The 24,072-nt window shown below is 40.5% G+C and overlaps 1 protein-coding gene across 5 annotated transcripts in view; it reads left to right on the top strand.

The window, feature by feature from the left end:
* Nucleotides 1-24,072, top strand: part of CSMD1 (CUB and Sushi multiple domains 1) — a 2,016,488-nt gene that overhangs the window by 550,118 nt on the left and 1,442,298 nt on the right. Inside the window, exon 1 of one of the 5 annotated variants that reach the window (XM_058719854.1) lies at nt 15,853-16,078. The exons of the other annotated variants lie outside the window; for them this stretch is intronic. Within the exon in view, the coding sequence (XP_058575837.1) occupies nt 16,053-16,078 (26 nt within the window). The 5' untranslated portion in view covers nt 15,853-16,052. Of the gene's footprint in view, nt 1-15,852; nt 16,079-24,072 lie in introns of those variants that run through there. 5 annotated transcript variants of the gene reach the window in all.

Genomic DNA, 24,072 nt, shown 5'->3' with positions numbered 1-24,072 from the left:
CCCTTGAGAGGTTTTGCTGGTGGGAAGGGCCAGCAGTAAGAGAAGATGTGCGTGTGCCCACAGTTCATCTTTTGGGGCTGCAGTGGCCCAGAAGAATTGGTGCCTACCAGCTCTTGTTCTTAGAGAGGTCTCTAAAAATCCCTGCCCCTCAGGGCACATTCTGAGGTTAGTAATTCTGTCTCCTTCCCATGTATCCCAGGTGTTTTTCTAACTACTGCTCCTATGCTGTACATGGGTGGGGTTGTTTGTTAAGGGGAGTCTTGAAGGGCGGGGACTATTTTCTATCACTGTCTGACTCTCATTGCTAAGCCCACTCAGGGGCTAAGTATCCAGAAGATAAGCCCCAGTGATCATAAAGACATGTGAAATTAAGCCCTACTGGTTTTCAAAAACCAAATGTTCTGGAGATTCGTGTTCCCCTGCAAGTCCCCTGTCTGGGTGCCTGCAGTGTGGTCTGTCCCCTCCCTTCTCCTTGCTCAGGGTGTCCTTCCTGTTTATGATTAGTCTGCCCAGGAGTTTGCTTCCTGACTGTGTCTCCACCCCTCCTACAGTTTTTCATGTGGCCTCCTGTCTCTGTTTAACTTTGAGAAGCCTGTTCTGCCAGGCTTTGGTTCATTTTCTATGTTGGTAGGTAAGTGTGGTCATGGAACCAGGTGAGTGGAGCAGCCTTGTACTCTGCTATCTTCCCTCTCTCAACTGCATTCCATGTTTTCCTTCTTTATAAGTGGATTGCAAATAAAAACTAGAACTTGATTTCTTTTAAATTAGAGAAGACAATATTTTAGGCTACACAAAAGAGTAATTAGAGACGAAATGTTTCATTCTATTTTTAAATAATTTTGAGATTTTCTAAGTACAAGCGGAAAAAAAACAGTATAAATGAATTTTAATCAAGGGTGATGAGTATCAAAATTCACCAACTCTGAGGGGGGAAGAGCATTCTTCAAAATCTGTGTCTTCTAACTCTATAGAACAGATTTTCCATCTAAATGTTAAATCAGGATTTCCAATTAATTCTTTTGAAAAACTTGAAAGAAACTTTGATTCTCGGGGTTCAGGGAAATGGCAGTGATTATTTAGAAGACCTCTTATTTAGGGTTTTTACATCCTTTTTCAAACCCCTGTCAAGTGGCCTGATATTTCTAATCAGTGGAAACATCTATTACCCCCTCGATTTCTGCACACTCGGCCTGTTCTCTTTGTTGGGTCAAAGGGCTTGCTGTCACACTATGTGCAATACTCTGATTATCAGCCTGTCAAGAAACCTTCCCAAATGAGGAAATTGAAGTCTGCTGTAAATGTTTTTTAGGAACATGATCCATTTTAGTGATCACTCTTTCCTCCTCTGGCTTTTGCTAATAAGTTTGAATTTTATAAAATATATTCTTGTCTTTTATTTAAATAGGATGTCCTTTTTGTGAGCTCTGGGAACATAAGACTCTAAGCGTCTGTATCTCCATAGCATTAGAGTTAGGATTAAATTAGTTAGGGACTGGCATGGGATAAGGTCTCAGTTCTGTGAAGCTAATTTTAAAAATAATGTAATTATGCATTTCATATAAATGTAAAATGATTATGTTAATATAATTCAGAAGGAAATTAATAAGATGTGACAAATTGTTCAAAGACAATTCAGAGAACCCACGTATATAAGCAGGATGTAATGCTGAACTAAATTACAAGTAGATACAAAACTGGTTTATTGTAACTTAGGGAGGGATATCATGAAAAACATCCCTTTACATGGTTGTGGAATGGAATCATTTGCATGGCTGTAAGGTATGTATTATTTGTAGAGTTTAGAATTGCTCACAAGAAAGAATGAAAGAAAGGAAGAAAAAAAGAAGACAAAAGAAAAGAAAAGAAAAGAGAAGAGAAGAGAAGGGAAAGGACTTAGCCCAAAGGAAAACTAGGTCGAGATCAAGCCGGAGAGTGTCCTTAGTCACAGAGTGCTGTCTGAGCGTCTGGGTCCATTTCATAGTTATTCATTGTTTTCCTCAGTTTATTTTACTTCTTGTTGTTTTTGCCCTTAATCTTGTATTTCCTGTTGTTCTTCACAAATTCCCAAAGCTCAGGAGCAGAGTTCAATAATCTCATTATGAAGATGGTTATCATAAGAAAAAGTAGTTGATGAGCTGTTATCTGTAGATCAATGTTAGATTTTATATTAATATCTGGTTCTACATATACTCTCAGTGCTTTGGAATATAATGTCTAAATGGTCTTGAATTCCTTTCATAGGGCTTAGTAATTCTGTTCACCCATTCATTCATTAAATCATTAATTCATTATTTTCGTACTTATTGAGTGCCTGCTATGAGCCGTAAGAGTCCTGGACACAGCACTTCGAATCTTGTGAGGGAATTAATTTCAGGTAATAATTTTACAGAGAAAAATAAAAGAGGGAAGAGAGAGAAAAGGCCATGGGAGGGTTAACTGAAAATATGGTAGCCGTGTAATGCCACAATGGAGAATTGAGTTTGGAGTAAAGGTTGAAGGAGATGAGGGGGTAACTTTTGCCTGTCTGGAGGAAGAGGGCCTTGGAGAGAGGAGTAGCCCTGAGAAGCAGTGTACCTGGCAGGGTTGAAACTCTCAGAGGCCAGAGGTGGAGAAGGGGGAGGACCAGGAGAGAGGAAGAAGGCGAGGTCAAGAACACCAAGGGCCAGGGCATGTCTGCATTGTGAGTCCTGAGAAGGGCTTTGGTTTTGCTCCATTAGAAGAGGTGGAGGGCAGCATGATTCAGGTACTCACAAGGGTGGTTCTGACTGCTTTTTTGTGCATCTCCTGTGGTCTGTGGAAGAAGAGGGGAAAGCAGGTTGTGAGGAAGCCATTTACCTCACGTTGGCAGCAGAGGAAGTGGTAAGATGGTTGCTCCCAAATGAACCGGTCTTGAGATAGCGGGGCATCGAGTCGGAGGAGACGTCAGGGACTCCATACAAGCCCATGGAGGCCTGGGCTGCAGCGAGACAAAGTCCAGTCTGTAGAGGAGGTAAGATCTAGGTTCTAGGTAAGATCTGTTTCCCTGTCTCCATCTGAATTTGTTCTCTTAATACGGTCAATCCCACAGTGTTCAGCCCCAGATCGTATTCCTAACCTGATAATATGGCAGGATCCTGAAACCAGTCATTTTGCTTTCTCTATTATAATCATATCTTTTAGCTCCAAGCAAATCATTTACACTCCTTTTTTTGAATGTGTTTTTTACATGGTCACAGCATGCATTGTATATCTTTATATTTTTAATTTTAATTTTATTTAAATCCAAGTTAGTTAACATACGGTGTAGTATGGGTTTCAGGAGTAGAATTTAGTGATTCATCAATTATACATAACACCCAGTGCTCATCTCAACAAATGCCCTCCTTAATGCCCATCACCCATTTAGCCCATCCCCTGCCTGCCTCCCCTCCAGCAGCCCTCAGTTTGTTCTCTGTATTTAAGAGTCTCCTATGGTTTGCCTCTCTCTTGGTTTTTATCTTATTTTTCCTTCCTTTCCCCTATGTTCATTTTTTTTTCTTAAATTCCACATATGAGTGAAATCATGATATTTATCTTCCTCTGACTGACTTATTTTGCTTACATTCTAGCTCAATCCACATCATTACAAATGGAAAGATTTCATTATTTTTGATGGCTGAGTAATATTACATTGTATGTATACACCACATCTTCTTTATCCTTTTGTCAGTCAATGGACTTTTGGGCTTTTCCCATAATTTGGCTATTGTTGTTAGTGCTGCTATAAACATTGGGGGGTACGTGACCCTTCAAATCAGCATTTTTTAATCCTTTGGATAAATACCCAGTGGTGCAATTGCTGGGTCATATTGTACACAATATTAATATTTTTAATCTTTTCAGGAATCTCCATACTGTTTTCGACAGCTACACCAGTTTGCATTCCCAACAGTGCAACAGGGTTCCCATTTCTCCGCATCCTTGCCAACATCTGTTATTGTCTGAGTTGTTAACTTTAGCCATTCTGACAGGTGTAAAGGTATCTCATTGTGGTCTTGATTTGTATTTTGCTGATGAGGAATGATGATGAGCATCTTTTCATGTGTCTGTTAGACATCTGGATGTTCTTCTTTGGAAGAATGTCTGTTCATGTCTTTTGCACATTTCTTCACTGGATTGTTTTTTGGGTGTTGAGTTTGATAAGTTCTTTATAGATTGTGGATACTAACCCTTTATCTGATATGTCATTTGCAAATATCTTCTTTCATTCTGTTGGATGACTTTGAGTTTTGTCGATTGTTTATGTCGCTGTGCAGAAGCTTTTTATCTTGATAAGGTCTAAGTAGTTCATTTTGGTTTTTATTTCCCTTGCCTCTGGAGATGTGTCTAGTAAGAAGTTGTTGCAGTCGATGTCACAGATTGTTGCCTGTTTTCTCCTGTAGGATTTTGATTGCTCCCTCTCTTACATTTATGTATTTTATCCATTTTCTACACTCCTTTTTAATCCCACAGACTGGCAGTCCTCACAAGGGTTTGGCTCACCCTCCATACCCAGTCCACTCAGGAGCTTTGGCTCTCCAAATTCTTCCACTTACAGAAGGCTATTGTTCAAGTCCCTGTCCTCCTTCTGTGCTTGCCTCTAGGTAAGCATGGTCTGTTCTCTGCTTCCTACTTAGGGCAGTAGTCTAAACTCATCCAGAGAGTTCCAGGGTCCTCACCAATCTATTCAAACTGCTCTTCTTTTTCTTCCCTGTAATATACAGTCATGTTTTTCCTACTAGAATGTCCCCTAAGGAGCCTGGTACTGTCACTGATGTTTTTTCTCTCTCAGACTCTGCTTAGAGAGTCCTGCACTTTTTGTGTCAGGCCCTTTAAGCCTGACTCCATGAGGATCCTGGGTGTTCGCCTGATTGTTGGTGTCATTCCCTTCCTATCAGCTAGCATGCTGGAAAGTCCCTCATGCTGTTGTAATTTATAATCAGCCCAACTGATAATTTAATTACCCTTTTGGCTAAATTCAATTCAATAATTATTGATTATCCATTATGCAAAAAACACAGGGCATGCTAAGGTGATTAAGACATAGCAGGAAGCACTGAGCAAGACTCATCCTAGCAGTGTCTTCTAAGCTACATTAAGCACAATATTTATAAACACACACATACACACACACTAAGAGGTAAGGGAAGAAGCATGCACTCAGCTTGAGGTGGATATAGGCAGTTTTGTTTTGTTTTTCACGTTGCATCTTGAAAAGTCACTTGTGGCTGCATGAGTGAATAGATGAAGTAGGAGTTAGCTGGGAGATACTGTGTAAATTCATTCACATAAGAGAAAGAAAAGTCCACATTCAAGGGCTCCTGGATGGCTCAGTCGGTTAAGCGTCTGACTCTTGATTTAGGCTCAGGTCATGATCTGTTCATGGAATTGAGCCTCATGTTAGGCTTGGTGCTAACAGCACGGAGCCTGCTTAGGATCCTCTGTCCCTCTCTCTCTGCCCCTCCCCTGCACCCTCTCTCCCTTTCTCTCTCTCAATATAAGTAAATAAACATTAAAAGAAAGGAATAGTACATTTCAGAGGATAGAAGTCTTTCAGTATTCCAAGAGCTTAAACCAGAAAGTTTGAAATTTTGGCCCGAGCCTTAACAAAGTAAATCTTTCCTGCCACACTAAACACTTTATATATTCTCTCCTTTATTTTTATTTTTTATTTTAAATGTTTGTTTATTTATTTTGAGAGACAGAGATAGAGAGTGAGCAATGTAGGGGCAGAGAGAAGAAAACAGAGCCTCCCAAGCAGATTCCCTGTGGGGCTTGAACTCACTGACCCTGAGGTCTTGACCTAAGCTGAAACCAAGAGTCAGATGCTTAACTGACTGAGCCACCCAAGCACCCCTCTATAATGTTTTGTAAATAATTGTTTTTCTAACTTGGTAATTGCTTTAAAAAAGAACTGTAACCCCATGAATATCAAATGGGATACTTTCTCAGGTTCTCCACCTGCAAGCTGGGGGTTTCCCAAGCAGAGTCTGCTACCTCTCCCTCCCACCACCACCCCCACACTGGGCACACCTGAGACCCCTGCACTGCTTCCTTGCTTAAGGTAGCCTGGGAGGCACCCCTGTGTAGGAAGGGTAGTGCAGACGATAGAGAGTGGTAGGGGTTTCAAACAGCTGGGCTACATTTGAATATTTGGATGTTATGAGTTTCCCAGGAGAGAACTGGAGATCATGGAACTAAGGAGTTGGGAAGGGGAACAAGGAGAAGAGGCAGGGCTATTGTAGTAACCCACCCACAGCAAGGAATTGTTACTGCAGGAACCTGTAGTTGAAGACATCACAATCCAGCCTTGCCAAATCTCAGTACTAATTTGTTAATCCAGGAACAGATTCCCTACTGTACTCACTATAAAACCAGTGTTCAGGGGTGCCTGGGTGGCTCAGTCGGTTAAGCATCCGACTTCGGCTCAGGTCATGATATCACGGTTCATGGGTTCGAGCCTCGCATCGGGCCCTGTGCGGACAGCTCGTAGCCTGGAGCCTGCTTTGGATTCTGTGTCTCCCTCTCTCTCTGCCCCTCCTCCACTCGTGCTCTGTTTCTCTCTCACACAAAAAATAAATAAACATGAAAAAATGTGTTCAATCATCTACATCCTTCTGCTTTTCAGGGTTACTTTTCCTTGATTTCTACACTTCCTCCCTCTCGGGTTCTTTCCCAAAGCACTTAAACAAAACTGAACATAAAAACAAAAATGTATAAAATGTCTCCTAAGATCTATGTTTTTCTTATTTTTACTCCGGGACTTGAGATTTATAAAATACTAGTTTGCCCAAACCTACCACATTTTGCTTTGTACCTGGTATGGTTACCACAGATGGGGGGAAAAATTGTCATAATTACCTGGATGTTGAAGGAGAAAGACAGAGAGAGGGATTTTCCCCCCTAAAATTACAGTTTCTCAGCAGGTTTGATAAGCACAGTAGAGAAAGAAGTTGTCTGCTTTTCAGTCGGAATCTCTGTCCCTGTTGGTGGATCTCACTGGGTGATTTACATGCACACAAACAGCTTCATCTGATGAATAGTTTAGAAGCATGACTGCTAGGAAGTCTAAGGGAAAAAAAGAGGGAAGGAATGAGCGGGGAATCAGGACATCTGAACCCATCCAGGTGCACGAACTACACTTTCAGTAATGGGTCAATTAAATAATCTGCACAGTGACTCCTTATTTCCTTGCCATGAATTGATTTAATTGAATATGAATTGAAGTAGATTATTAGCTGGAACTAGTCCCCAGGAGCTTTGTGCAGACACGAAGAAATTGTTAAGGACTTTCAACATTGTTTACAGATTGACTTGTTATTTTTTTTTTTCCTATGAAGAATCTGGGGCAAGAATAAGTAGAGATGTGAAAAGAAATCAAAGCTAATCACTTTTCTTTTTAGTTTTCTGCCAAGAGACAGACTTTTTGTTGCCTTTTCTGAGGCCAGTCGAGGGATGTTTAGAAAGCACTCACAGCTGAACGTTTCCTAACAGCTGACGGAAAGCAGAGATTTTCACATGAAATTCTCGTTCAGTGTTGTAAAAACACATTGTAAAATTTCATTATAATTTAAAAAATAACCATGGAAGATATTCTTGCGGAAGTCATCTTGAAATAATACCTCTACCTGTTCAAAAGGTGTTCTTTAGATTTAAATTTTCAATGGCTCCTTTCCTGCATAACTTACTTAGATTTCCTTTGCTTGATGGGGTTTGCATTACTATAATTTAACATATGCTATTTTAACACATAATATAATTTTATATATGGTGCTAAATACAGTATAATTTTGGGGTGTATTTATTTTTCATATTCTATGTAAATATTTTGAATGTGTTGAATGCATATCAAAGCATCATATTGGAAAGGCAATTCGTAATACTAACATACTGGAAAATACTATTCCATCATTCATATTTAAGAACTAATATTTATGATCAGATTTATGATCTTTAATGATTGATATGTTTGATTGCCAGTGTTATTCCCTTCTTATATGCACTTGTAAAGATATTACGCCTAACATTTTAGTGATGTATATTTACTCTATGCTAATAATAGCATAAAATGCTATCCTTTAATGGATGTAGGAAACTGCACACCTACCAAAATGAAATCAATTGTTTAACAGCCCTTTAAAAAGAAAGAATATTGAAATTGGGAAATAAAGTTTCAGCTGATTTTAAGTTGGTGAATGTTTCTGTTTCACACATTTTGATAAGATTAAATATTAACAAAAATATAATGTGGTAACAGGCTATTTGTTTTACCCTGGAGTTTTAGGTTTGCATGATACTTTGGAAATATTCACAAGATGGATATTTCCAGAAATGCATTTTCTTGAATTCCTTTTGGAAAAGTTGGCAGAAAAAAATATAAGTTTACGTGATTCTCTCATTTGTTTTATGAGATCCACTCTGGTGTCAAAGCAATAATTCTATCAAACCAAGTTAAACGGGAAAAGAAGAGTTCATTGCCAACTACAGCAAAGGAAAGCGACATTGAGCTCTCCTTTGCTGAGCAAAAGGCAGCGAGGCTTTAAGCCCTGAGGAAGCCCAGGAAAGTGCTGGAGAGTGTTGTGGGGAGGCCAGTCAATGGGAGTGCCTAGCACATTGCCTCCTTCTTGCATTTGCCCAGCTTTTCCCTGCGCTTGCTAATTGGTGCCCTTGGAGATTAGGATTTTGCCTTCCCACAGAGGGCCTATCTTTCTTGATGGTTGCATTTCTAAGGAATGGCTCCAAGGTCCTTGAGAAAGAGGTTCCTCCGCTGAAAAACTGAGAGGAGACCCTTAAAAAGATTTACATGTCAAAGGGGCAGAAAAAGAATTTACTATTGCGAATTTTCTAAGATAAACGCTCTGAGAAGAGGAAGGTCAGGGCCTCTAGTCCGAAATTAGCCTGTCTAAAGCTGAATGGAAAGTGAAGCCAGGCTTGGCCATTGGCATAAAAATAATTATGCTTATTTCACGCATATATGTAATACAGTAGTACATATTGAAGTGTTTAAAATTATTTTTTCATAGTCAAATCTATACATTTCATATAAACACTGCAAACCAATTCATACGATCACGTAACATGAACAACTTCATGTTACTTTAAATTTTCTTTTTAAATATTCCATTATAGAAAATAAACCAGGTATATTTTAGAATATTTGGAATTTTTTGTTTAAAGAATGTGAATGAATAGATTCTCCCCCAAAACTTTTTTTTTCTAAATTTTGAATACGTTCAAAGTTATAGACAAACGGAAAGAACAGTACGATGAACTTCGCCAGTCTTTGGATTCATTGATAGTTAACATTTACGTTTTTCTTACATAGTAAAAAATTCAGCTGTGTCCATTAGATCTACAATATTATCTGTTTGATGTACTTATTTTCATTCTGTTTTTAAAGCTTTAATGGTAATCATAGTGCACACTTTAATACAACTTCCTCTTTCCATATATAAATATTATAATAAATACCATTATTTGTATATGCCTATCCTTTAATTTTTCTATAATACCTCACTTGAGTGTTCAGTATTTGTGTTGATAATTGATCTAGCTTAAATTTTATAAAATATTTAACAGATCGAAATGGTACATGAATAGTCAGATAAATGCTTACATCCTATGCCATCACTGTTTCCACAAACTCTTTGCCCTAGCCTCTCTTGGTTACCATTTTCAAAATGATTTTATTTTAATTATTTTTTCTTCCCCCAACATAAAGCAAGGATTCTTAACATCTTGGCCTTCTCTTTTCAGGAACACAGAGTTTGCTAAAATAGATAAAATGGAAATGAATAATTGTCTTCCACTTATCCATTTGTCAAGATGGCATTTGTGGGAGTTGGGGAGCATGGAAATAAAAATATTCTCCACAAATTACTGGAAATGAAGAATCTATCATATGTCAGTTCTGTGTGTCCTGCAATATTTAAAAAACTTTAAGTTAAAGAAACACAAGAAAACAAAAAAAAGAACTGTGATTGGTAGCTCTTGAATAACTCAACACATTGTGTTACCAGTTGGCATTTGTTTGTCCAAACTTCTTGGTTCATGTTCCAAATGGAGCTTTTCATCACCTGCCAAAAAAAAAAAAAAAAAAACAAACATAAATATCATCATTTTTTCCTTATATTTTGGCCGGAAATCTTATCATGATATGTCTTTGAAGTCAGTCTCAGTTGTGTGTCTTTGTTGGTTTTTTTCCCCTAACCTAAATACATCTCCGTGGCTGTACTTCCTCAAAGGCCTCTGTCAAATGCCCTTCCCTCTTCTATTCCTTCCCTTCCTCTCCCTCCTCCTCCTCCTCCTTCCTAGTTCTTTAGTCTCTTGCATCTTCTTCCCTGTCATGGCCTATTTCTTAAGTGGTCCAAGATTATCTGGAAAGAATACACAGGAGAGACCCAGTATATCACTCTTATGAAGCCAATTTTAAGACAGTGACCCATCTTAAAATGTTTTTAAGACCACAGAGAGTGGGATTACTTCCCTCAAAAGACTAGTCTATATAAACCTCTACTCCCATTGAGTCAAGAGTGTGGGTCATTTCTCCATAGTTATCCGACTTTTGGTATCATTGAATGGTAATGAGAGTAATGATTTCTCATTCTAAACACCTCTTTCTCCACCCCCACACCCTGCTTCAGGTATGCCTCTTTGGCCATTTGTCCTTTCCCCTGCCCATGGGTTTCTTTTTGCAATAATGCAGAAGGTTTTGGATAGCTCATCGGTGACTAGCATCATGTCTGGTCAGCCTGAGATACTACAGGAATGTGGGTGTATTGGGAAGTCAAATGCCTATAACGACTAATAGCTGATCTTCTACAAACTACAGTTCCCCCAAACACCAACATTCTTTCTTTCCATTTCTCCTCTTGTACATTTGAATGGTAACAAAAAAAAAAAAAAATTCTGTCTCTCCCAGTACTTGGCACTTGAAAATCTTACTCTGATGGGACTTTGATTAAGTTTATAATCCTATCTATCTGCCTTCTGTCTTTGGCAATGATCTAACAAACAGACACTGCAGCATTTCCTTCCCATTTTGAGACTAGGGTGTGTTCCTACACCCCCCTCCTGTTGGCAGCTTCTTGGGAGGAAGACAAATCTATCCTAATTAGTACCTCACATTATTTTCCTGCTTTACCATAATATTGCATGGCCCAGTAGTATAAACATGGAACATACAGGGCATATGTTTAGCACAGTAAAATGGAATGTTGTCCAAGAAAATTTGTTCATATGTCCTTAATCTTTATTGAGTATCCCTACTCCTTTAGAGTGCAAATTCGGGAAGCATATGGACTCCCACGTTCACCAGTATACCCTGGGGTCTAGGCACTAGTAAGTATATCCTAGGACCTGGGCACTGGAAACAAAAGATGAATAAGACACTTCCTAAACCTCAAAATAAACTCATCTCTTCAATGTATGGCCTCACCCTCCTTCGAACCTCCTATTCCCTCTGATGACATGTACCGAGGGTGGTCTGGGGTGTATTATCAGGTGTAAGCGTGAAAATTAACTGTTAGCTTCTCCTAGCAGAAACTCTTACGTTTCAGGCGAATTTAGTCTCTCGAGTAAATTCACCACATTTTGGTGTTTTTCTCCTTTACCCTCCTTTTCCTTTCCCCTCATGTACAGGGCAAAAAAGAAGGGAAGGAAAAAAAGGAAAAAAAAAGAAAGGCACTATTGTGACATCCTGATAGAGGCAGGAAGCATGTCTGGTTTGATGCTGTTTGGGCTGATGTCCAATGGAGGTATAGGCTAGGTCCTTGGGACCTGCTCATGTCTTTGCTGCGTTTTTCATCAAAGGGTCCACGGATGCAATGATCTGTGCTCTAGTCTTTCAGAAATGGGATAGGTTCCATACATTCCTGATGCCTAAGCAACCTAGGTAGGCTCTTGGTGATTGGGCTCACCCACTTAAAGACTCCATCAGGCTGCTGGAGTCGAGCCATCCATCTTGCAGCTGCTTCCTTGTGGTCCCCGCTCACTATGGTGCGGGAAGCAGCCCTATGCTGTGTGTGACAGAAGGGAACCAAAGGTTGCTGACCTCAGACTCTCTCAGGGCCTAAACACCATGGTATGACTTCTAGCCTGCTCCTTCCCATCCATGTTGGTGCAGACCATGGTACAGTGAAGGTGATTAGTTAACCCTCTAAATTAGAACATTTTTAAGAGTGGAAGAGGAAATGAATTGGACTTAGGAAATAGTTTCTTCCCTTAACACTGAAAGGGAATCACAGCTCTCTCCTTGATTTTATCTGAGGCACTTCTATTGTGTGTTTCTTCTCTTTGCCAGGAGGACTTTCCTTCAAGCAAGGAATGCCGATGATCAAATGCATGTGGATTCATAAATATAGGGATTGACCTTTTACCGAAATTGGCTATATTGTCTCCTTATATAGTCAATATATATAATTATATGTACTGATATGGTCAGTAGCACAGGAAGATCTATCCTTGAGGAAATGTTAAGGAAGAGGAGGAGATATCTGAACGGGATCTTGTGAGGCTCCAGTAAGAGTCTTTTAAGGGAGGTAGGGAGGAAAGGGACCTCCAGGGAGAGGGTGAAACTCACCAATCTCAAGATTCTGAGTTCCTCCTCATTCCTCCTTCGAAAAACCAAGAAACTTTTCCAGTCTTCTGGTCACTCTTCTTTATTCATTCTCAAACTGAATTAATGCAGGTGTTTTGCATTCCATTTTTTTTCATTCTCAAATTTCAATATTTCTTTCAATATAATGTGGATGTGGAAATTATAGTGAATTTTAATTTCAATATCCTCTACTATACTCTGTACCCCAGCCCTGAGCTGTATTTCTTTTTAATAAAAGCTACCGAAATATAATTCATACCCTAAAATTCACTTATTTAAACTGTGAAATTCAGTAATTCTTAATATAGTCCCAGAGTTATGCAACCATCACCGCAATCAATTTTGCAACATTTTCATCAACTCAAAAAAAGAAATCCTGTATCTATTTTCTGTCATTCCCCATTTTCCCTCAGCCCCTCCAGCCCTAAGCAAACACTGGTCTCTCTTCTGTTGCTATGGATCTGCCTTTTTTGGACATTTCCTATTAAACGCAGTCACACAAAATGTGGTCTTTTCTTTGTATTTCTGAATAATGTTCAGGTTTATGGACATACACCACATTTACTCATCTGTTGATGGACATTTGGGTTGTTTCCATTTTTTGCAACTATGAGTAATGGTATAAACATTTGTGTACAAGTTCTTATGTCGACTTGTTTTTATTTTTCTTGAGTAGATAACTAGGACTGTATTTGGTGGATAATATGGCCATGTTTTCAGGAACTTCTAGAGTGTTTTCCAAAATGATGATACCACTTTACATTTCTATCAGCTGTAGAGTAGTGTTCCAATTTCTCTGCATCCTTATCAGTACTTCTTAAGAATGTTTTTGGTTAGAGTTATTCTGGCGGATTTGAACTGATGTAATTGTGGGCTTTGATTTGCATTTCCTCCATGGCTAATGATGTTGGGCACCTTTTTCATGTGCTTCTTGGCCAGATGTGTATCTTCTTTGGAGCAGTGTCTATACAGAATTTTTGCCCATTTTTTAATTGAGTAATTTTCCTTTTTATTTTTTGCTCTTTTTTTTTCGCCCATTTTTAATTGAGTAATTTTCCTGTTTATTTTTTCTAAGAAATCTTTATATATTACAGATAGTAGTCCCTTATCATATCGAGTGATTTCCAAAAATGTTCTACAGTTTTGTGGGTTGTCTCTTCACTTTTTTGATGATGTTTTTGGAAAAACAAAGCTTTTAATTTTGATGAGGTCCAATGGTTTTTTCTTTGTTGATTGTCCTTGTGATGTCATATCTATGAAACCTCAACTTAATCCAAGGTTACAAGGATTTACCCCGATATTTTTCTGAAAGAGTCCTAGAAATTTTTTATACTTAGGCCTAGGATTCATTATGAACTGATTTTTTTATGATGTATGAACGGGTTCCACTTCATTCTCTTCAATGTGAATACCCATTGGTCTCAGCCCTTTTGTCGAAAAGCCCATTCATTTTCCACTGCATTGTTTTTGCATCCTTTTCAAAACTCAGTGGACTGTTTCTGTGAACCTTATTTCTGGGCTCTGAATTCTATTTATTAATCAATATGCCTATTACTATGCCAGTATAACATAATCTTGATTACCATAGCTTTGTAGTAAGTATTAAAATAGGGACGAGGGGCGCCTAGGTGGCTCAGTTGGTTGAGAGTCCGACTTTGGCTCAGGTCATGATCTCACAGTCTGTGAGTTCGAGCCCCACGTCGGGCTCTGTACTGACAGCTCAGAGCCTGGAGCCTGTTTCAGATTCTGTGTCTCCATCTCTCTCTCTGAACCTCCCCCGTTCATGCTCTCTCTGTCTCAAAAATCAATAAAGGTTAAAAAATTTTTAAATAAAAAAAAATTAAAATAAAATATGGACGTGTGAGTCCCTACTTTTTCTTTGTTTTCATGATTGCTTTGGTTATTGTAGATTCTTTGAATATCCCCATGAATTTTAGGATCTTCTTGTCATTTTCTGAAAATAAGCCAGATTTTCCAGATTAAATGTTTCTTCCTTTTTTATTGTTTCTTCTTTTGATGTAGGTTTCTAGGACAATTTCCAGAGGCTTTTTTGTTCTTGCTACTTCTCACCAGTTATGATTGTTGTGCTCTGGAGCACATATTCTGTATTCCAGCTGCCACTATTCTGGATGTAGATCTCTAGATTCAATTTTGAAGTTGTTAAATTAAATACTGTCAACCATTTCATCTTAAAATACATAAAGCATCCTTTTGTACATTGCAGGGGAGAGCATTATTTCCATTTGTAAAGAAATACAATTATTTAATTTATTGTATTTCTTCTCATTTCAGACAAGGAAATTTGAGAATACAAAGCATGTGCTGCTTGACTTTTTTGGGGGTGGTGGGTTTTTTTTTCCCGTTATCCCTCACCCAAATCGTCTTGTAAAAAAGTGACCTTTAATACTACGAAGACTATATATATATATATATATATATATATATATATATATATATATAAAATGTCTGTATGTACAATATTTTATATATAAAAAAAATATATATATATATACATATATATATATATATATATATATATATATATACACACACACACAATATTTTCATCCTGCAGTTCTAATTCTATGCAACAGAAAGCATACTGGACTCTCACTTCAGACTGTTTACAGACCAGCAGATAAATCCCCATAAATTTCTAATAACTATTCATAACTCTTTAAATTAATTTCATTACTATATTTGCTGTTAACAACACTCAGCTAACTCTCCCCTTGCATGTAAAAGAGCAAGGAAACAAAGACAGGGATTCCTCACTGGGCCTCATTTTTATATTACCTTACAACCATTCATCTACATCCCAGATTTATTGTTTTAGCTGCCAGATTCCTTTCCAATGTTAGCTATTTCAGTTTTAATATCTACAGCACCAGAGTCCACTCAAAAGGCAGAAACCACAGAGTCATTTGAAAACGAGGAAGTTTGCTATAACGTTCAGTGGATGAGGAATTGGGAAAATGGGGCATGATGTACTCATGGGTAAAAGAATATCGGGACTGCAGGTGTAGGGAGAAGTTACTGCCTCTGGGGCTGAGTCACGTCCACCCAGAGAAGGAACAAATGGTGTGGAGGGGGAGGCCCCGCTCCCAGGACGAGATCTATACAGCACAGCCATGGTTCACTGGAAAATGGACAGGCCCAGTGTGACTGTGTTGTGCTGAAATTGGGGAGGTGCTATGTCTTGCGGACCACACAGCAGTCTGGGAGGGCGCTAAGTCTATTTATGGAGAGATCGCCAGCCACTCCAGAGGCTGTGGAGAAGCTGCCAGCAGAGGGGTGTCGGTGCTCCTGGCTGTTGTCCACAGCTGGAGAGAGGAGCGCGGAGAAACTCCTTCCTCCTCCAGGATCCTTCCAATACCTTAACTGACCCAGCTTAACATCACTTCACTTGGGCAAAGAGAAACATTCACCATGTTCAGCTCTGATCACAGAGCAGGCGATGTGGAGCAGATCTGAAGCCAAGAGGTAAATAAATTAACTAGCACCTGCTGTGTAACCCACATTTTGTTAACTGTGAGGGCTGCACTAGCTTTTACTTTCTTTATACTTAATACTTTCTTTATACTTTTACTTTCTTTATACTTAATACTTTCTTTATACTTAATACATTCGAATAGGCAGGAATTCTAAATTGCATTATCTATTTTTTGTTCCTTGCTTACCTATTTCTTCCTTGATGCATCTCTGGGTGGACTGAAACGTCTCCATCATTTTCTTGTTGTCAAGATACCCCCATTCACTACTATTCCCTCCACAAACGTGTTTCTTGGTTCCAAAGCACTCCCCACATGCTAAAGTAGTCTTAGTTAGACCCACTTCAAAGGAGATAGGTAAGCGACATGAACAAATAGATAAAATCGCTTGGTTGAGAATGAGAAACACGGATTCCAAACTTCCTCCACGTCTATTCAGAGAGCACATTTCAAACCTCGGACCGTGAAAGACACATCACCATAGTTAAAGGTGTGGGGTCACTTGGTCACAGTAACAAAAACGGCCGTCGTCCTTTTCATTTTGTTCTGTGCTGGATACATCTGGAATGGGGTTTCATTCTCCCACGAGCCCTGAGAATCAGGCATTATCACCCTGATTTTTACAAAGCTGAAAAAAATCTTCTGAAAATGAGAGCGATTGCCCTGCTCAGGGTAAACAGTTAATGGGTAAGGTGGAAACTGGCTTCAAATGCACATCTGGGCTTAGCTGGACGTTCATGCCTGGGACCACCATTAGTCAGAATGTATTCGCCCAGTGCACACTGGAACAGCTTTCACAGTTCCTAAGGTATTAAATCTGTTGTGTAGAAGATCTTAAAGGACCCTGTATGAGCCCCTTGATTAGATCTGCTCCCATACCTATGGGCCCAGTCTCCTTCCCACATCTAGCCACTTAGAGAGTAAAGGCTGGCCAGCAGGGAGCTCCAGATTCTTTTTTTTCCCCCACCAGGACCACCGCCATCAGATTGGTGGCTTGGTTTCATGATCCTTCCACCGTACTGACTTCTACATAACTGAAATATCTCCTCAGCTCTCAGTATAGCTTGTGTGTAAGAAGGTAGCTGTGCCTTTAGTTCTATCCAAAGTGATAGAGCTACTAAGCTGCCTGTTGTGCTCATGAAGAATCTTTAACTTTCCAAGGACTGTGTCTAATAAATGTTGCCAGTTATTAGTAGTGTTGCTATTATCTGCAAGCAAAGAGAAGAGGAAAAAAAAAAAGGATTTTACAGTGAGTCACTGTCTTGTCCTTGACCCTTATCTATTTGGTTAGGATAAAGTATTTTAATGCAAGTATTCCAGCTCTGTGATTAATATAATTTTCTTGAGAAAATATAATCTCCTTGCTATTATTTTAGTGTTTATTACATAGATTGTCTTTCACTTTTGGTTCCCAAATAACATCTTCCCTGGTGCATACTGGCTTTGCATTTTAGAGCAGATTTTCTGAATGAATCTCTCCAAGCTTTAAAAGCCGTTTTTAATAAGGTACAGATCATGCACTTTTCAAAAGACAGGTACCATGCTTTGCCTGGTTTCGGCACTAAGTAGAACACCCTTCCCATAAGAGTGCAATTAATACTCTGAAAGTTATTTTTTTTTTAATTTTAAGCAATAGTAGGATTGTAGAGTCTAACGAGGAGAATGTGTTGTGTTGTAAGAGTATTAGCAATGTATTGTTTGTGTTCTAATACCTGACATCAATTGTGTGTTGATGGTTTTCATCCTGAAAGACAAAATAAGATGATTTACAGATGACCACAATTCAACCTGTCACTTTCTTGGCCGACAACACAGTCTGATGAGCTGGAGGTTAACAATCTACAAAATGAGCCACACTCTGTTGCCAGTTCATCTGCAAAGACAAATGGAGATTAGCTGCGTCTTTTCTTAGACGTGCTGTAAAATGAGATGGCTCTGGACCCTGTGTTGTTTCTCTGTTCTGTGCTCCTGATGGTATACCTGAAAATAAAACCTATTCAGAATTGATGACCAGAATTTCCCAACTTCCAACATTCTGAATTAATTTGCTTGTCGGTTGGATTTGGGACCCTCTTTGTTGCTAACTGATGTAAAAATCTACTGTGGAGTTTCCTTTTCCTAATTTCCCTTCTGGCAAAATAGCCAAGGAATATTTTATGAGAGCCTTCTGAAACATATCAGCACAGAATGAAGGTAGTTGGTCGTAGCATTTATTGTGCCTTTAATTCCAAAATAACATCTTACTTTTTTTGCCACTGTTCAACTCAAAACTTCTTTGATATAAGTTACCCCTCATTATGTGTCAGGATTTGAGAAAGCATTCTTTTTTCATGTTTTTAAGTTTATTTATTTATTTTTGAGTGGGGGGAGGAGAGAGAGAGAGGGAGAGAGAATTCCAAGCAGGCTCTGCACTGACAGTGCCCACGTGGGGCTCAAACTCACGAACTATGAGATTATGACCTGCACATAAATCAAGAGCCAGCCCCTTAACTGACTGAGCCACCCACATACCCCCAGAAAACATTCTTATGGAGCCTTGAACTTCCTATCTTAAGTGCGGTAGCACCGTGCTGGCCCCAGCGATCACAAGCTGGCACAGGGCAGGATGGTGACTCTTCCCCTGCGGGGGTTGGGGTGAGGGTTGGGCAGAACTGTGTTGGGCAGGGCATTGCTTCTAAAACTGTCTTTCCTGGTCCTCATGGAAACAAAGGTGATGTAGTCTGTAAATATGGAGAGGGATGTGTTGGTGAAAGATCTGACTAGCTTGAGCTCATGTAGATTCAGGTTCTTGAAGAATAAATTATCAAAAAGAGTTTTCTGTTCTTTCTGTGGTTAAGAGAATCTTGCCTTCTTAGTTGTGGCTCCAGTGAATTTAGAATGGCCATAGACTTCGCTTTTTTTTTTCCTCCAAAAAAGTATATTCTTAACCACTTAACACATGTTTGAGGCAGAATAGATGGTAAATAGGCAAAACAGCAAGATGGGAGGGCCTGGGAGGCTCTCTGTGCAGGCTGCGGGCTCAGCTCCCACCCCAGCTTGGTGCTTCTGCTTCCTCCCCTTCCAACAAGCCCAGTGGTGGCTGCCGTGTGTCTGTCCTGGGCGATGGTGCTCAGCATTGGGAACCAGAGACACCGCACACATTGTCCCTGCCTCCGAGGGACTTGCATTCTCATAGGGGAGTGAGGGATCAGGAGAGTCATCCACCCTGGGGTGGCTGGGATAGGGCCACATATCCACGAGGATTCCTCTGAGGTCAGATCCGAGCTACCTTTCAAAACCCAAGAGGAACGTGTTCAATAAATGAGAAGAAAAGGAAGACAAGACCACACACCTAAAGACAAGGCTGTGGAAGAGTTCTCCTCTGACCCCAGCTGAAGGCAAGAGGCCAGTGGGCAGGCTCTGAGAAATGGGGAGGACCTCAGGAAGGTACAGCGGTGGGAGTAGATAAGGAAGGACGTTTGGAGCGCAAGAGTAGAATCACCTGGAAACTGGTGGCACACTGGATCTGGTAAGAGAACAAGAGAAACCAGGGAAGGGATTGCAGTCTGGGTGAAAGATGATGCCATTCACAAAGACTGGCTGTCCTGGTGTGGAAGGGACAAGTTTGAGAAGCCTGTGCGATAGATAAGCAAGTGGGGCTAACCAGAAGACTCTTGGGTATGCCCGTGTGGAGTGCAGGGAAGTGTTTGGGACTCGAGATGTGCACTGGAAGTTGTTAGTTTAAGGTTTTCTTTAATTTTGACAATTTTCAGTTGCGGTAGAGTGGACAGAGTAAATTTAGTTTCAGACGTTCACCATAGTGATTGAACAATTCTGTACTTTACCAGAGGCTCACCATAAGTGTATTACAGTTCTGATGAGGTTCCTGTGCTATAATTTTCATCTCCATGACTTATTTATTTATTGTTTAATATTTAATGTTCATTTGTTTTTGAGAGAGAGAGAAAGAGAGAGTGCGAGCAGGGGAGGGGCAGAAAGAGGGAGACGCAGAACCCGAAGCAGGCTCCAGGCTCTGCTGAGCTGTCAGCATAGAGCCCGACGTGGGGGCGGAACTCACGAACTGTAAGATCATGACCTGAGCCAAAGTCAGATGCCTAATGGACTGAGCCACTCAGGTGCCCCATGACTTACTTAGTTTTTTCAGGGGAAGTTTGTACTGCTTAACCCTTTTCACCTATCTGAGTTTTTTACTGTGCAGTCAGTTCATAGCCATTCACTCGTTCGACCAATTTAAGTGAATAGTGTTGCCCATCTTATGTGTCTGTGTGTAATCACTCTGCCGAACGATGATGCCAAGAGGTATAAAGACATAGGACTTTGAATTTAGCTAGACGTTAACTGGTGTTCTTGGCTCGCATGTATATAAACAGGACCAACTTTCCCGCTTTGTCTGGGACTATAGTGATTTTAGGCACTAAGTCCTGACCCTTGGAAGCCGCTTGGTCTCTAGGACGCTGGGACAGCTGGTTACCAGTGGGATGGAGTCATGTTGCAAGTATACGTAGGTCCAGCCAGGAAGTGCAGTGTAGGCACTGGGAGCACACTGTCGTCCGGGTGTGCTACACCCTGGGGGAACGGTTGTGACACAGGGGTCAGGGGGACTCAGGGTCATCTCCTCACTGCCCTTTCCCCAGCCTCGCTTCCCACTTCATGGTCCTAGCACACGATCTTTGCAGATCACTCAGCCCTTACACATTTATCCCTCAATCTTATTCTTCAGAGTTTTGTGAGAAGCCATCAGTGAAACCCCAGAGAAGAAATTTTAAACCAAAAATCCTCACTATAGGGGTGCCTGCGGGGCTCAGTTGGTTAAGCATCGGTCTTTGGCTCAGGTCATGATCTCACAATTCCTGGGTTCAAGTCCCACGCTGGGCTCTGTGCTGACAGCTCGGAGCCTGGAGCCTGCTTCGGATTCTGTGTCTCCCTTTCTGCCCCTCCCCTTCTCACGCTCTGTCTCTCTCTCTCTCTCTCTCTCTCTCTCTCTCTCTCTCTCTCAAAAATAAATAAACTTAAAAAAAAAAAAGGAAAATCCTCACTATTGAACTAGAATAAAAAGGCTGTTCCACTTAAGATGCTTCCCTATCTGCTTGTCCTGCACACCTTTGTCATCACTTTGCCTTCGGTTTTCACTTGGTATTTCTGAAGAGACTGTACAAAGTTTATATCCTATTGAGTCTACCTTTCCAGAAGTTTTCATTTCTCGGGCTTCCTTAAAAAGTTACCTTAACCATTTGTTTTATTATCCATTACCTTATATTTCATATTCTTCAAGCAATGAGGTGTGATGGAAAGAACTGAAGAGTCAGATATTATATAGTGGAGATGATGGTCTAAAAGTAAAAGCCACAGATGGGAGAGTAAGGATCTGACTTAGTAAGAACAGGGTGTTGCTGGAATTTAAGACCTATTTGCCCTCACCTAAGATGTGACTGATCTGACCCCCTGAAGTGACCCCAGAGCCCTCCAGGCTACACATACAGAGCCAACTCCCGCCTCTGAGTAGATTTTGTGTATCACCACTTCTGTCAAAAGCTGTTGAAATAAGTCACCCAAATGCAGTTGCTATGATAAGTCATCCATAAGAAGCAATTTGTTCCAAACTGAAAATGAGATTACTTTAGATGGTGTCAGCGATCAGTAACCCCGAAACGAAACACCTCACTGATGGCGATTGGGACAAGGAGCCAGGTCCACAGGCGGAGCTCCGCCTACTGGCCTGTCTCTCCCCTGCCTCAGTGATGCGAACTGAATACGCAGAGTCATGTGATGTGCCAAGAGGGGCCCAGAACTTCCTGGCGTTGGGAGTCCTGTGCTCTCCCAAGTCAGTAAAGAAAGTGCATGAGATTGTGACTGAACTCACGGAAGTTCACTCCTGGGTCAGTTACAGGTGGAGACTTCACCGGGAGGAGTTGTCACACAAAGCAGTCTTTATTTGCAGCAAATAAGGAGAGCACAGGCAAGGATTCTCCAAGCTGTAACTCCCTGAACCACTAAACGGGGAAGTTTTAAGCTTAGGGTGCATGCATGTGCATGAAAGGTGGGGGGAACTTATGAGTAGTGATGAGGAAGTATGAGGCATGCACACTGAGCAAACATGCATGTGACATACACCCCGTGTTCACACTGGGGGTAGACTTCATACCAGAAGAAGGCACACTTCAGCCCCTGACGTCAGGAGGAAACTTGGGGACAAGGGGAAGGGGCTGTGGGCACGCTCCCAGAGCAGGTGCAAACTGGGTGGGGTCCTGGCTTGTTATCTTGTGTAAGGAATGCTTGCTCATGGGCTAGAACCATGTCAGTTGACCTTGAATCCAGGCTTCTGCAGAGACAGCTAGTGGTTTTACCAGTGGGGTCTGAAAAGCTGATTATGGGGAAACAGTTCTCTGAAAAACAAGTGTTAAATTTTGTGCTAGTTTGAGCCTCATTGATCCTGTGGGGCATGATTTTAACATCATTGCGGCCTCTTATGTCCCACCCTGTGGTTCCCTTAAGGGAGGGCCGGTTGCTGACAGTGTTTCAGGAGAGAATATCAAACAATACACCCATTGATAGGTATCGACTTGATGTGGAAAGAATTTTGAACCACATTGGGTAGGAAGGAGAAAGTATAAAAAATTGAATTATGTAATGAAGACATTATGAAGCTAATTATGATAAATGCCCCCCAGTAACATGGCTTTGTGGGTCCTGTAATGTCCTGCTGATCATGGCATTTCTATCCTTTGAGGCTTTCTTCTCAGAATTGTATATAAGCCAAAAAAGAGTTGATCTGAAGGAACTCGTGTTTCATGTTTTCCGGTGAACTCAATTCTTTCAGAATTGTGTCCACATACCCCTCCACAAGAGCCCTTCTGCATCCTGTTTGCTCTAAAATAAGTCTCCCTTTGTCTTGCTCCTTGTCTCCGCCCTGTTGCTCAGTCCTGTTATTATCAGAATCTGGATGACTAACTGGAATTTCTGTTATCAGTATATTTGTATAATATCTCTCCCCTCTACTGTCATATGAGTTGCACGAGGGTAGGGCTTCTGAATACTTTAATGACTACTTTGTCTCCGGTGTGCAAAACAATTTCTGGAACACGGTCCATGTTCCACAGATAGAAGCGATTGGCTAATTGAGCACCGTGGAACTCATGCTAGTCCCCTTTTGATTTTGGTCACCAGAAAATGTAGCTCTAAATTTAGTATCCAAATGAAATATATCATTTTACAATTTTTTTTATATACTTCTATTGACCTTTCCCTCCCCGTGATTTTAGTTTTTGGTCTTTATCGTAACACAACCAGACTGGAAGAATGTTCGGTATTGGGGTACGTCAAGTCGAATAGTAAGTTTCTACACATCTTTTACATTAATCAAAACCCAGGACATCACCTGATGCTGGTAGGGATGTGGACAACGGGAACTCTCATTTATTCTGCTGGACATGTCAAATGTACTGCCACTTTGGAGAGCAGCTGGACAGTTTCTTGCAAATCAAACATTCTCTTACCATAGTATTCATCCAGAGGAGTTGAAAACATATGTGTTCAGTGAGACGTGCAGGTGATGTTTGTAGCAGCTTTATTCTTATTTGCCAAGATGTGGAAGTAACAACCGAGGTGTTCTTTAACAGGTGAATGGATAACTACACACTAATATATCCAGACAATGGAATAATATTCAGTCCTGAAAAGAAATGAGCAAAAACGAAATATGTGAGCTATCCAGTCATTGAAAGACATCAAGGAATCTTAAATGAATATTAAAAATGAAAAAAAAGGGGGGGGCAGTGTGAAAGGTCACATACTGTGATTCCAACTCGAAGACATTCTGGAAAAGGCATAAGTAGAGAAACAGTAAAATGATCCTTAGCTGGGAGCAGGGGGGTTGGCCAGGGAACGGATGATTAAGCTAAACACAGAGGACTTTTTAAGACAGGGATAATGCTTTGTAATACTCTAATGATACCCATAGGATTGTCAACAAGAGTGAACCCTCCGAAG

The sequence above is a fragment of the Neofelis nebulosa genome, chromosome 3 (assembly GCF_028018385.1).
Source record: "Neofelis nebulosa isolate mNeoNeb1 chromosome 3, mNeoNeb1.pri, whole genome shotgun sequence".
In the NCBI taxonomy this organism is placed as follows: domain Eukaryota; kingdom Metazoa; phylum Chordata; class Mammalia; order Carnivora; family Felidae; genus Neofelis; species Neofelis nebulosa.
The sequence above is the reverse complement of the archived record's forward strand: the minus strand, read 5'-3'. Positions and strand labels throughout refer to the sequence as shown.